The 15,827-nt window shown below is 42.5% G+C and overlaps 1 protein-coding gene across 2 annotated transcripts in view; it reads left to right on the plus strand.

Moving 5' to 3' along the window:
* The window catches only part of LOC126530528 (transcription factor E2F2-like), a 42,970-nt gene that overhangs the window by 2,488 nt on the left and 24,655 nt on the right, over positions 1–15,827 (plus strand). For both annotated transcript variants that reach the window (XM_050177797.2, XM_055070635.2), the window contains exons 3-4: positions 26–108; positions 12,512–12,789. In XM_050177797.2, coding sequence (XP_050033754.1) covers positions 26–108; positions 12,512–12,789 — 361 coding nt within the window. The remainder of the gene's footprint in view (positions 1–25; positions 109–12,511; positions 12,790–15,827) is intronic.

The raw sequence follows: 15,827 nt of genomic DNA on the forward strand, positions 1-15,827 counted from the left end.
TTATTTTTATTAATTTCCTATGTAGGTGGGGAACGCAACCGGTATGACACGTCCCTTGGTCTCCTCACAAAAAAGTTCATCCAGCTTCTGAAGGGTGCAACAGATGGGGTAAGATGTCTGTTGTGATGTTCTCTTTGCTTTCAGTCTTCTACAGCGGCTAGGCACAAGACACAGTTGTGGTCTGGGTGCACCATTAGTGCTGCATATTTGGTTGCGGCTTTTGATATTAGTGTTGCATGTGACTGTTTGGCTATGTTAAACCTACGTATTTGCAAAGACCCCCTTTAGGCCATGCTGTAGGACTGTTTTGTGACTGGACCAGAAGCTTTGTTCCAGGGAGCTTCATTCATATTTATCTTTATAATTTCTTTCTTTTTTTAGTCATGCTTGGTTTTTGACAGAGCTGCCTTAACCTCCAGGTTGGTCTCCTTCCCCTTTGGGTTAAGCTTCCATAGATGCACAGATGCTATGTGGCAAAGCGTGCCTGGTTATGAAATGTGACACTGAAATGTCATTTGTGTATCTTGTGATTGTAAGGACACGAAAACGTGCTCCTCATGCATAAGTAGCTTGTCCATGAAACATGACATAGTACTGGTAAGGGAGAGGTGAGAGTCCTAGTACATGTCGCATTTAGTGGAAAGAGTGAAGAAGAGTCTTGCCAAATGGGACTACCCTGCTCTTGTAATGGTGTATCGTGGTTGCCGAGACACTTTATTAAGATCGAAATGTCCGGAGACTAGAATCGTATTTTGGAAAGGTCAAGGTCAAAGAGAGGGCAAACTTTGGAAGAGGGGAAAAGATAATATGAGATCACACGTTGAGTCGGTTGGTAGAGAAGGGCTGAATCATGTGACAGTAAACAAAAGGCAGTGTTGTCCGATCCTCGATTTGCATAATGACAAGATGATATTATGTGCACATTGTTTTCATGCAGACAACAGCAGTTATGCCCTTTGTTTTGTTGCTATGTTTCATTTGGTTAGTACTTCCAAGGTTTGTTGACCGCTCTTTCTTTGCATCAATGTGCAAGTTTATTTAGTCGTGCAAACCCCTTGTCATGCCTTCAGGCTGCCTCTCTTGTCCACACCACTAATACTGTTGGGCCGTTGAATAACTTGTAAGCTTTCTGGGGAAGCTATCTTCTGTAGCATACCTTGCTTCCACAAAGCACTGCTGTAGACACCAGAAACATTGTAGACGAAGCTCACGCACAGATGTCTTTTCTCTAATTCCTGATGCTGTAAGCTTACTGGGCTGTACTTTATCACTGCTGTATTCACTCCATGCTTGCAGGAAGTATTCAAGGTACTAGATTGGGAAGGACTAAGTTTGTAAGGACTTATGTTGAACATCTCAGTAACCTGAGAATAACAGATGACATTGTCCTGTTCAGTAAAGTTGGAGAAGTTGGAGGTGACTTACAGCGAATGATTGTAGACCTGATCTGGCAAAGCTTTTCTTAACGCAACACTCAATTGCCCAGCAATAAATTGATTGTAAGACTCTTGGATGAAGTGGTGATAGAGTGTGTTGTTGCAGGCCTAATAGTGGCATGGGACCTATATCAGATGAGACGGCAATTTCATGACACATAAAAGTGGATTAGAGCACATGTGGTAGGCACTCTCAATCTATGAACAGCAGCTCAGTACTGTCATTGAAAAATGAAGTATGCAGTCGTGACATTCAACCTGTAGTATTCCATGATGCTGAAAATTCGAGGATGACGAAGAAGCCCAAGCAAGAGCTAAGGACTGTGCAGGGAACAAATAAAAGAAAAATATTGGCTGAAACGTTAGTGGCCATAACCTGATGGCAGGAAGACAACAATATGGGTACAAAAGTAAATGGGCGTAGCTAATATTGTAGTTGAAATTAAGTGGAACATGATGAGTTCGCCTGGTTGTATGATGCAAACAGCAAAAGTGACAGAGTGGGTGTGATGACAGAATGGACCTGTGACATGGTCTTTTGTCCTGGTTTGGCCTCTCCGGTTTCTTAGTTGTCCCAAAATACCTGCCGTGTGGTGCCGAATCGGCTGATCACTTTGTCTAGTGGGTGGTGCTTCAGTTCAAGAGACTCGAGAGGCAGTCGGGAAAGCAAAACACCACCTGAAGTGAGGCAGCAGCACCTGTCGTGCAATCTTACTATGGTTCGAAAATGCTTGACCTCCCGTGATTGGTAGAATGGAGCTCTTTCTCGCGAAACTGAGATTCTGATCAATAACATCAGTGCAAGGAAACGGTTGGCTTTCCGAATAGTTATAAGGTTGCAACCCTTATAGCAAGCATGGCCACGTACGGTTTGTAAGTTTCCTCAATCCAGCTCTAAGGAACTTCTCAATATGTTGGTAACGAGCCATTGCCAAGCCAAAGTGCAGTAAACACCACACTGTTTTTATTCCCTCTTGCTTGTCACTCTTTTGTTGGAAGTACGTAAAATAATTCCGAAACACCAGAATTTGCTGAGGAGCTTGGGAAAAAATGTTTTCCGTCAAATTGCGAAGCTTGGAATAAATATTGAATTTCATTTCTATCTCTGATCCCTCTCTCTGTCATGCTTTGGCATCCGAGGAATCTGGTAACATTACTCATGGGCCACATTTCGACTGTTTGTAAACATTTTATGCAGTAGACGGGGCTTCACAATCATGTCTAGGAAATTTTTCATGTCAAAGGGGAAACTGACATAAAAAGATATTCTGCCATGTATTGTAAGCAGGAAAAAAAGAAAACGTAAATGTGACTGTTCGGGCAAAGTAAGGTATTAGTGGCTTCTCATGGTGGTGTCCAGTATGTCCGGTCATTAAGACTTGTTCACAAAAATGGGGGTCAGTTGTGTTGTGTGAAGATGACACCTTCAACAGATTCTTTACAGAGGGCAAGGCTGGAGCACTGAACTGTATTCGTGGCAGGTCCATTATGATATTTTTGTCTGGACAAGAAAATAAAGCATGGATGTGCTATGGGATGAATTGAAATAGGATACATGGCTTTATCATGGTTGGTGGATGCTCATGGCAGCCCAGGTTGAAACGGCCACGTGACGAGAGTTAATAGAAGGTGAAATACAATAAACCTGCTGAAAGGCATTTTGGCACATGATTTCAGCTCATTGTAGTTGTATAATATAAATTGTCGGGAAGGAATTATCATGCTGCATTATTTTGAAAAAACATATTCATAAAAATATGTGAGGGGTCCCATATGTACTGAAGCATTGGAGGTATTTGTTTGGCATGTAAGCGAGTCTCACAGAGATTGACAACCAAGGACAGTATTGGCTTTTTTGGTTACATGCATATAGGGTGTCCCAGCTAATATTAGCCAAGCTGTGCAAAAAAAAAAAAAGGAAATAAAAAGACATGGTACAAGATACAATCTTAAGACCTACGTTGTACGGTCGTCATAGGTCTGATGACCGAACACCATACGCCTTATAATTGTATCTTGCACCGCATTTAAAATTCCTTTTTTATCAGCGTATCTAATGTTCGCTGGGACATGCAGTAGATTTCGTTATCAACAAGGTAGAACATGGCTAGTTTTGAGTTTCATGCATCATATGTAGGGGTCACACAAGTGAAGTGTAAGTAGATGGATAGATAAACAAGAATTTGTGCATGGGATCTTCTGCCTTATGTACTGCAGTACTACTTGGTAAAATTAAGGTCCACAAAAAGAAACCATTAATATATTTTTAATACAAGACATTCACCAAGTGCTGCTCCAAGTTTTCATTAACTGGAGCTCAAATGTAATGGTACTAGCCTTACTAGGATTGTTAATTTAAGCAATCATGCACTCTGCACATAGCCTAATGTGTGAGGATAAAATAGATATGAAATTGTTATTATAAACTAGGAACTGAAGAAGTGTGTCCTTGGGTTTTGCTCGAGATACTGAGACATAAAAAGGAAGAGTAGTTATTGACATAAACAGGCGGCTGAAAGACTTAGTCAACAAGTCATGTATCTAATCAAGGACTAGGGGTATGATGTTTGAACATGGGTAGCCTTTTGGTGCTTTTTTGATACCAAGAAGGATCTGTGGGAATGCTAATGTCGAGACTCATGCTTGCATGTTTATAAACAGCGTGGGCTGAGTGTCACTTGGAAATATTTTTTTAACATTGTTGATTGGCGAATTAAATAGATTTTAGAGCCTGAAACTTTTACATTAAGCTAATAAAAGGATATGTTACATCACATATGAGCAAATGTTAGCATACTTGCCAATTCTTATGGCTTTATTGTAAAATGCCCTATTTTTAGCGCTCGTTCATGATTTTTCATCCGTGTAAATTTTAGGGTTAAAATAGCTGCAAAAAGGAAGACCAGTGCAGTCACTGAATTATGTTTCATGGCTAAATTTTTTGGCTCATTACATGCTTGGCAGCGGCGACTAATAGAAAGAATGTATAGCAGTAACCGTATCTTCGACAGTTGTTGCAGGAATATTGTATTAACAAAATTCCTAAACATTTCTGCTTGTCTGAGGCAGGGATCATGTTGCCGCAACTATAAATGTAGCTCAACCACAGCGTCTCTACTGAACAAAGTCTGCAAATCTTTAACTAACAGTAAATATATTGAATAATTCAATAATTTTTAGTATTTTTTAACAAATGTTTAGCATTTTTTTGCCTTCCACTGTAGTGTTGTTTTAATTCTAAGGTTGGCAGGTCTTTTCTAGTGATTGAAGATGTGGGTCTCTTCATTCGGAATTCAAATTATCTTCACCTTGTTCTAGTGCTATGGCATCATACAAAATACAAGACATTCACTAAGTGTTGCTCCAAGTTTTCATTAACTAGAGCTCAAATATAATTAGCATTGCAAATAGCCTCATGTGTAAGGATAGAATAGATATGAGTGTGGGGACATTTCCAAGTTCCCAGAAAAGTAATTTGTTGCTAGGCTGTTGGTCTCTTTGCAACAAATGTTGCCATCTTTACATGGGGACAAATTTGAAGACAAGGTGTGAATAAATGTGAATTATATGTTCTTACAATGCTAAGGCTTTTCTTGCAATTGAACATTCACTAAGTCATATATGCGCCTGTTCTTTGTGAACCGAATTGTTGCAGTGATGCAGTGAAATGGAAACTAGACATTCACATTAAAATAGCATTAACTTGCATAGGAAAATCTCACTGGTTGCTGAGAAAAACTTCATGTTCAAATAAGAGCTCATTTTGGTCTGGGTATGGAATCAAGTTCCTCTATCTTAGTGAGGCAATGCTCTACCTACTAAGCTAATTAGAAGGCTAGCCGATAAAGCATTGTGGAACAATTGACAGCTTTGTTTAATCAATTAGGTGGCGCAAGTGCAGATGAGTCGTCGTCTGCGTTTGAAGAAGGAAGAGTGCTTATAACCATCCTTGCATGTCTTGAAATGGCATCTGTGCCCCAAGCAACACATTTTTAAGCTTGTGCGTTTGCAATTAGCTCAATGGCCTGTTGTACAGACCTTGCATGACGCCCTGTGACAGAACACATTAAGCTGGAAGGGGAGCACGGCAGTCAGGCTGATGTAATCTGATGTGTAAGTTGAACAGTTTGAAAGTAGTTTGTGGTGCAGGGATAGCGGGCCTGTGACAAAGGGGTGACATCGTCTTTCTCTAGCGTGTCTGCAAAAATGTGGAGAACAAATTAAGCTGTACATGAAAGAGGTGAGCGTAACATGAGTGGCTAGATGTTTTCTCAAATACATGTGAGCACTGATGAATTCGCTTTATAATAAGTAAATAATAAAAAGACTTATCAACAAAAATTCAATATGTTCAGTCTTGTTATGGATAAATGCTAAGTGCAGTGCCACTTGGAAGTCTTCTGGTACTCTACATTGTGATGGTAATAAGGTCACATGCAAAACAAATACTACATTGCAGCTACCTTCAGGGTGTCTACCAACCGGGAAAGCCGGGAATTCTAAGGGATTTTGAATAGTCAGGAAATACTTAGGGAAAACTCGGGGAATTTGTGCTTCTATCAGGAAAAATTAACTGTAATTTTATTGAAAGGGAATGGACATCGCTGTAATGCTGGCGCGAGTAATAGAGAGGAATCGCAACGAATTGTCTTTGACGCCATGTCATCGGCTGGAGCAGTTGTACTGTCAACGGCCGACTTAGCGGATGCCCCATAATTCGGACGACTTCGTGGCACCACCATGTACCCCATAGAACTTCTCTGAAAATGTATCTGAAATTTTGTACGCAAGAACCCTTCGCCTTCCGATTTTCCGGACTTTTTGCCGCGACCGAAGGTCCGAAACGGCATTAATCAAAGCCACCACTGCTGCAGTTTTGATTGCCTCGCTGCCTCGAACTGGCGCTCTCGCATGCTGATCCGATGGCAGCCGTAGCCACCGCTGCCGCACCGCTAGGCCTAGCTGCTTTGACGTTCGCTATTAGGCTTCTTGCCGTTCGGTGCTGTATTTTTCATTGAAAGAATTACCACTGTGAGCAATGGCACCGACTCCACCTTTGTGGTCATCGCGATTCCATGGCTTCGACGCTCGGAATGCACGATGCGTTGCATAAAGCCGATTTGCAACTGTTAGTTTTGCCTTAGTACATGCCTGCCATGCGGCGAAGCATATGCAAAAGTATTGCAGTGAAGCATAACAAGTGTGGGGAAGCACGGAAAAAAAAAAACACGAGAACAGGAGAAGGAAGACACAGTGCTAGTTATTAGTACCAACAAGCCCACCAGTCTGTTCTCTTGAACACATTATGCATTCCTTAATTATACACGCATGCACCCGTTATCTCCTGTCACAGTAGGAGCACTGATAGGCCTAATAAGTGTACTGGCAAGCCTTCGGAGCTTTTTCGGATGTGCCTGTGGCGATTTCAACCCATAAGAGCAATAAAAGACATGCATTATTTTTTTCGAACTGCCCGATTTTTCGGACGTTTTCGTGGCCCCTAGAGAGTTCGAAAAATCGGACGTTGACTGTAAAACTGACCAAGACGATGTTTCAAATGGTCCATGTGGCGAACGCGTGGCTCAAGGAGGACGAGAACACAAAGGACCTACGTACGGAGGAATGAATGAGAACGGAGGCGTGCCGTCACTTCTTTCAAGGAGCTTGAGCTAAAAAAAAAAAAAAAGTGTTGGTTGACGTCGAAATGCCGGTGACAATCATCCAAACCAAATAAACACTTAAAAGCAGTGAAACGCAACACTGAGGCGTTGTGCGCGGGCTGAGTGTATGTCAGGACAGTTGAGGTTGACTTTCCAGCTGCTGGGATAGGATCTCACTTGTTACAAAGTTTGGGCCTCATACCAATGAGCTTGCTATAAGTTGATAGAAATAGCTCATATTTGAAAATATTTGCTTTTGTATGCATCTCCTTTTTATTCGTATTTGAGAATGCTCGACTCTATTTGCAATGGGTTTTACCATTTTTTTTTTCGAAGATATTTTATTCGCTGTGCATTTTACTAACAACTGCCTTCTGTTTTCTTTTGGAGCAAACTAAACACTGCTCCTTACTATTCAAACTGGATTAAGTCGCTTTTTTAACATGCTTGCTAGACAGTGACAGCATTGGGTGACATGATTGTCAGCCTGCCTTTGCATAAAAGAAATTTCTGGCTCAACCATTGAATTTGGCAAAGGCACTCAGGGAAAACCTGGAAAGCTCAGGGAGTTTGGAAATGTCAACTTGGTAGACACCCTGACCTTTCTCCCAATTCGTTCAGTGACTACACTCCCAATCCCAATCTACCAAGGCTAGGCTCAGCGATTTTTGAATAACTGCTGCTATTATTATTACCCTAGAGCGTTGGCAGTTACTCAGTTTCACCGAAGTGTTCAAATACTTGGAAGAAAAAACACAGAAGAATGCACACAGTTTGCATGAGCTTGCTAACACAAGCTAACTCAAAGAGAATCTTGGAAGCACAGGATGTCCCAATTCCAACAATGTTCATGTTCACAGAACATTATGTTTATAAATATGTGTGCTCGTCTTCTTATGGTTGCGAGTGACAGCAGGTGCCTTTTGCTTGGCCTGAGCTGGAAAAATCAAGGATACACCATAAATGAAGTTGAAATTTGCAAAGGCTAGATTTGTGTAAAAATAACTCATTTAGCTATCTGCGGTCAAAATGCAGTTTTCAGTGTTAGATGGGCCTTAAGAAGCTGGAGTGTGTAGTTTGAGCAAGAGAAAAATGAGAGAGAGAGAGAGAAGAGCTACATTGGTAATATATCGTCAAATACGGACCACACTTGATGTACTATGATGCACATTATCGTACACAAAAAAACATTAGTGCAAGCACCTTGCAGCCAAGCTTGCAAATATTATAGAACTCTTTATTTAATCTTCATTACGGGCTTGACCTACTTGTATTTTTCAGTCAGGTGTGTAATGTCTGTCAAAGGCATGTCAAAGGTTCCTTTTATTAAGTACTAATATTGGTTCTGTCTATGTGACTCACTGCTGTTGTCATCTAGGGGCTGAAGGCATTTAATGCAAATTTTACCCCTGTGTTCTTCATTTCCTCTGAATTGAAACAAGTAAAAAGAAACACTATCATAAATCTCCTTCAGTATTTCATGGTTGTAAAGGGTCAGGGCCAGTTTTCATTAGTTTAATTTCGTGCAAGTATTTATTATGCCCTCACCTTTGCAGTCTATAACTTATTTGTACCAGTGACACCATTGGAGTTTTCACATATTTGTGAGTCACATGCCAACCGACTTCATGACCCTGAGCTTTGTAATAGCCATGCTATTGCATTCCCAGTGGTTCAAAACATTGGAGTCGGAAAGCTTTAGCTTCGGCCAATCGCCACTTTTTCTATTTAAGCACACATGAAACACAGAAATCCTCTCCTTAAGCAACCGCTGAACCTTCTTGAACAAAATGCATTGACATTGAATTGTAGTGAAAGTGGCAGAGTTTTCATTTAGGCCCTCAAAGCTTTTGTAGATTTTAGACATGTATTTTAGACAACACAGCACTGCGTCATGCCGGACTAGTTGATGTTGCAAGGTGTCTAAAGTGTGAGACAGAGCAGCAACATGAATTGAGCGCTTGTGTTGTCTCCCTTCCGATCTGTCCTCATCTTGCTGGGCTTTATTGCATTTCAAAAGTCTTCTAGACAAGCTGTTGAAACTTTCCAGTACTACAGTACAGCATTATTGGTTGGCGGCTGAAACAAACAATGTGGTGCTGAGGTTACTGCCTTACATTCATATTGTTAAACGAGCTATTACCCTAGCATGACCTTAAAGGGACAAGAAAGAGAAGGAGTAACCTGATAGGTTAGTAGATTTTGATTTTTGAATGATGACAGGACATGGCAATCTTATCGTGAGTGTAGCAAGCGGAAAATGACACAAAGAACCAGACGAGTTACGCCACCACTGTGACATTGCTGCAACAGTCTGTTCATGAGGTCACACATCTTGTACAGTGTCTGCTAGGGCGCAAGATACATGCGTATCATTACAAAAGGATTGCACTGCATGTTGAAGTAAACAATGGTTGCACCTGGCAGGTTATGGTGTTTTGATTTGTGGTCTTTCTGTTGTTTGCAGTGCCTATTTAAAATGCCAGCTTAGCTCCTGCTCAAATACATGCCATGCAGTGAACGCTGTGTCCCCCATCAGGCAATTAGGAACAAGAACCTGAACAAAATAGAGTTGACAGCATGCCACTTTTATGTATGTGAGCTTCTGTACGGTAGCTTTTATTGCGATAGCAATTACATGGACACTCCAAGCGCATTTCTGCCATTAGTGTGATGTTCTGTCGAAAGTCCAAGCACGATAACATCGCCACCGTGCGGTGTATGCTGTACGTGCGAGTGAAAGCTTGCGAGGGCCAGCCGATGATCGCGGCTCAATCTTGAGAGTGTGATGAAGGAAGGAAGGCAGTGCAGAAGCATGCCATCATCAGTCACGCGTGAGGCAAGGTAGGTGGGGGGTTCTGCTGGTTTGGTTTGAAATTTAAGCTTGTTTTGTGGCCCATAGGGATGTAATACTTGGCAGACACGATCCTGAGCATGCATTATATGCACTGTGCTTGTCAGCTCACAATGACCAGACCTGGAGGGGGGGCCTTTTAAAGATGTTCGGTCACACTGAACTAGGACATCTTCACTTGCATAGTATGTCACAGCAGAGTGATCCGATTGGGTGCGGAGTGGTAAACAAACTGGCCTAGCACACCGCCAAGTGCACAGACCATGATTATGTGCACTAGTGTGGTGCAAACGCAGCGGTATAAAGGAAACGACAGAAGACTGGAAACACCTTAAGTGGGGAACTTATTGATTTTTTGTAAAAAAGAAGGTCAGTTAGCTGCAATACTAGGATTAGTTTCTTGGTAAGATTTGACTGTAGTACTCTATCATACATAGCAGGCAATGCTGCAGAACTTACGGAAGTAGTTTGATCGTAAAGGTCTCACTATGCAGTTGAGAACATTGCAGATGTTTGTTTACTGCGGTGCTTTCTATGGAATAATAACTATGGCCTTTATACTTACTAACTACTTAAACTGCAACTTGTGGACATCAGCGTGGTTACATCAAATGGTGTATTGTTTGTGCACCTTTGTGCTTACAATATGTGATGTAACCCGCCATAGTCGTGTAGTGGCTTTGGCATTACGCTGCTGAGCCCGAAAGCACAGAATCAAATCCCGGCCACGGCAGCAGCATTTAGATCGAGGCGAAATGCGAAAACGCCCTTTTACTGGGCAGTGGGTGCACTTTAAAGAACCCCAGGGGGTCAAGATTAATGTGGAGTCCTCCATTACGGAGGACTCCACAATAATCATGGTTTTGGAACGCTTTTAAAACCTTGAAATGGAATTTTTTGTGACGTACTATGTTTTGGTCTAGGGCGCAAGTGATTCACTAACCTGCCGCGGTAGCCTAGTGGCTATGTAATTGCATAGCTGAGCTTGAGGTCATGGGTTCAATACTGGCTGTGGCAATAGGGTTGCCAACTTGCGAGTCGATGAAGTCGGGAGTGGGGGAAGGAGACAGACTTTGTTGGTGCCAGTAGTTGCCACTCTAGATACAACGTAGCTGGAAAAAAATTTTTTAGACATAACCTGTCGCAATTTGTGAGAAAGGTTCAGTATACTTGCCCAACTATCATGGCTGCCAATATGGCTACAGGTGCTGTGAACAGTTAGGGCCTGCAACAGAACTATTAACAGCGACAAAAATGAAACCGCCTTTATGTTTGTGACAATGCAACAAATCACACAAAAGAAAAATGTGCAAACGAGCTGTCAGGCATTATAAAAAAGAAATCTGGTCTATTTCTTGTTATTCAGTATGGAAAGAAAAAGCAGAAGTTGGGAGATTTGGCCGTCCCGACGGGGTCAAGTCGGGACATGGGACATTTACTCTAATGTTGGGACTGTCCCCCTAAATTTGGGACTGTGGGAACCCTTGCATCATGGCTGCATTCTGGCAGGGCCGAAGTGCAAGAACGCTTGTGTACTGTGCATTATTCGGTGCATGTTAAAAACCTCAGGTGGTCATTATTCTGGAGCCCCCCACTACGCCGTGCCTAATAATCACATCGCAGCTTTGGCACATGAAAGTGTGTGAATTTAATCTTTTGAAGTGTTGCGCTAGGCCGCTGCTCACAGAAATATGTCACTCCACTAATTCAGTGGTAAATAAGTTCAGATTTAGAATGTCTTCCATGTAACAACTATGTAATTTTTTTTGACATAAAGGTGTGAGACTTAATGTTACTTCTAATTACAAGACGCATACTCATAACTTTCTTTCGTGAGTAACACGCTATATTTTGGTCCGAGCAGCAAGAAAACTGCATCTAGCCTTTGGTAGCATAGCTTGCTGGGCATGAAATAAAGCATAAAAAATCGATGATGTACACCGTGGAAATGTTCGACCATGCTGGACTCCAAGGCTTGGGTGTGGTCCACAAATTGAAGGGTGTGCCAGCGGTAATGTTAACTTGTGTCGGTGCTGTACTCTAAAGTAGTGTGGGAGAACTTGGATTGGATTAGCCTTGCTAAGCTCACCAACAACACAGTGGCAGTCCATGCATGTGCTGACCTGCTGAAGCCAAAGAGGAGCAAGCATTTTTTTTCATGCAGCCATGGCACCTGTGCCAGCAGCAGAGTGCTTTGCTTGGTGCTGTCTTTTTTGTAGCTGCGTCACTGCTGCAGATTGGCTTCCACTATATTGCTTTTGTCATGTAGGGAAGAAGCTGATAGTCGGGGAACTTAAGAGTCGTGCAGAGAAGATGAACAACAGAGACACAAGATAGTCAAGTGTCCCCATGGGCTTTGCTTTTATCTTGTGCTCAGTTTTGCTACATTTGCATTGTAGTTCAAAATGTTTCAAGTTTGGCAGTAGTCCACCGTGAAGATACCAGCCTAAAGCTTTGGAAATGGTTGTTCAGGCATGATTTGCATTGTAGGCCACATGGCAGACCTCTGATAACATTGCAGTGCAGTGCTGACGGGGGCAGTGCACTGTTCTTGTGCGCAGGTGGTGGATCTGAATAAAGCGTCCGAGCTGCTAGGCGTGCAGAAGCGGCGCATCTATGACATTACTAATGTGCTAGAGGGAGTTGGCCTCATCGAGAAGAAGTCCAAAAACAACATCCGGTGGCGGGAGGGGCGCGGGGCAGCCACTCTGAACGGCAGCAGGCAGCGTGTCTTGCAGCAGGAGATTGACGAGTGCATCAAGATGGAACGTGAGCTGGACGAGCTCCTGGAGGGAGCAGCGTCTGACCTGCGAGGGCTGACCGAGCATGTGGATCGAAGATATCCTTTGATGTGTTTGATCAAGGCTGCTGATGATCTGTTGCTTACGGGTTTGTTACAGTTAAAAATGCAAATTGCATGAACTGTTATATAGTGGCAGCAGGTATGTCATCTTGTGAGCACAGTTTCATCTTCTCACATTTCCGTGTGGAATAGAGTTAACAAATCAAAAGGTCGGCAAATTAATTCTCTGCTGTTAGTAAACACTCAGGTAGATACTCTCGAAGATCAGGCCAATTTTCTGCCATCACACTTTGAGCGGATTTCCAACTCATCTCATTATTCAGATACATTCCTTAGATATCAGGGACAAGCTAAGTGACTGTCTCTGGATCAGAGAGGAACAAGGAATGAACAATACAATCCTACATTTATTTTAACATAGCAGAGTTTCAGGCCTCACTTAATTGTATTGATAAGTCAGCCCTAGGAAATGACTGAATAGTTTACAAAAGGATCAAGCACTTAACTCTGAAACCAACAAAACAATACTGTCACTTTTTAGCACTATATTTATACTGGACTCATTCAGTCTGCCTGGAAAGAAGCAAGGATCATTTCAATTATCAAAGATGGCAAGGCCTCAAGTTCAGCCATCAGTCATAGGCCTATAGCCTTGGCAAGCTGCCTGTGTAAACTGAGAAAATGGTTAAGTGGTGCCTCCTTAATTTTCTTGAAAGTAACAAAATACAAGACCCCTACAGTATCATTTCAGGAAGGTAGACCCACAATTGATACCTTGTCCGTATCGAGATGGATATTCGCGATGCCTTTGTGCATAAACAGTCCCTCTTGTCAGTATTTATTGATATGGAGAAACCGTCTGACCCTTTGGAATTCTCCGTGACTTTGCTGGAAAGGAAACCAAGGCAATTTGCTGAATGTCATCCAAAGTTACCTGTCTAACCACTCATTCTGTGTTCTGGTTGGTAATGTCATATATCGTCCATTTTCACGTGAGACTGGTGTGCTAAGCTGGCCCTTTTCGTTGTAAAAATTAACTCTCTGGATACTGTCCTACCACATACAATGTGTTATTCTGTGTATGTGGATGATGTGCATATTGGTTACAGATCTTGTAATCTTGCTATCTATGAGCGACAAGTGCAGCTTGGACTTAATAAATTGTCTAAGTAGGCGGACGAGAATCGATCCAAACCGAATCCCTGAAAAAGTATGTGTGTCCTTTTTCGAAAAAGAGAGGTATACTACTAGACCCCATTATTGATATTAATGGATAACTGCTATCTGTGAGCCATGAACATAAATTTTTAGGTGTCATTTTAGACTCTGAATTAACTTTTATCCCACACTTGAAATATCTGAAAGTGAAGTGCCTAGAGACGATGAATCTACTGAAGCTCTTGTCCCGCGCATCTTGGGGAAGTGACAGGAGATCCCTTTTGAGCTTCTACAAAAGTCTTGTATGGTGGTGCCTTGACTACATAGCAGTAGTCTATAACTCTGGTATGCCTAGTGCTTTGAAAATGCTAGATTCCATTCACGATTTCTACAAGTGCCTTCAGGACTAGTCCTGTAGAAGGCCTGTATGTAGAGCCCAATGAATGGTGTCTACATCTTCAAAGGACATATTTAAGTTTCTCCTTAATAAACTCCAGGCAAGGGACTGGTGCCACCTGCAAACGAACACATACCCACACTTGTCTCGTCTACATGCAATCTCCCCAGACAGATATACGTCCCGGACATGTCCCTGGTGTAGCAACCACACAGTGACACTCGTGCACATAACACACGAGTGCACCGACTGTGCAGGCGGCGCAATTTCTCCGTGAGTCACAACACACACACTCACTACGTGGTCTTGGGGGGCGAGACTTTCCGAACTGGACCTGGGAAGCCAACTGGCAACCCTCGACCAAGCCTGGTGAGCCGCGATCGCCAGTGGAGCCCTGTCAGAGGGAACCACCCAGGAATAAACCACGCAATGGTTTCTGCAATAATAAAGTTCCATCCTCCTCCTCCTCCTCTGCCCTGAAGGTTAAAGGGAATGACAACCGGTTTTTAAGGACTCAATTTTTTTATGGCGCAAAACAGTCACCCTCGGCAGTGTTTACACCTCTAGCGGTTACTTCCAAAAGTGTGTGCATGTCTTCTAAGCAGAATCTTTCGATCTGAGCCTCCTCTAAAAAATTGTGCCTCCTCCAGCAACGCTGAGAAGTGAAAGCGATGCCGAAAGCCCGCCTCCCAAATTGTGAAAGCCGCCCATCATTCTGCTTTCACAGGCGTGAGTGCAACTGTGGTTAACCACTTTTGAAAACAAAGAAAGCTGGTACAATAAGTTTGCATTGTTGTACAGACCTTTCTTATATTTGTACTGCCTTTTTGCCCAAGTACATGCCTACGCCATGGCTGGCTGGCCCCCGTCGTCATTGTTCTGTCAATAGATGAGCCAGGCCAACTCATCAAAAACTAAGGCAAAGGCAGTGACACTTTTCTTCTCACTACAAACGAAGGCCTATCTGCATATTGTAAGCTAGAAAAAACTTAGCAAAAAGTGTACTGTATTTCAGTACTAATAAAAAGACCAGGAACTGTGTACGCTAATGGAAGATGACTTGATAAGCCACTTATGCATCTTCATGGTTTTGCCGTGTGGGGCGCAGAAGGTCATTTCTCGTGACTTTTAGTGAAGAATTAAAAATAGAAATCCACGTTAACCAGAAAAACAAGGCTCGTTTTAGCCAATATGATAGACAATCTTTCCATCAGCGTCGGGTTATCTTGATTCGTGTTCTGAGCGTTTGTCTGACCCTTTAAATATTCAGCATCCATGTCATTCTACTACTTGTGACATGCCCACTGTCGGGCTGTTTCACAACCGCCCTGCTATTAGGGCTCCTTTAAACCTTCGTGTGGAAGCACTGGCAGAAGATACAGGCGTCTCGCTTTTAGAAAATGTCTTAATGACTGCCACTCGCCTACCCCTGCCTTGGGAATGGCGGACAATGAAATCTGCTATTGCCTTCACAGAAATATCAAAGCTTGTGCCTGAGTTACAAATACACGCACATTTT

This window comes from Dermacentor andersoni, chromosome 4, assembly GCF_023375885.2.
Source record: "Dermacentor andersoni chromosome 4, qqDerAnde1_hic_scaffold, whole genome shotgun sequence".
In the NCBI taxonomy this organism is placed as follows: Eukaryota; Metazoa; Arthropoda; class Arachnida; order Ixodida; family Ixodidae; genus Dermacentor; species Dermacentor andersoni.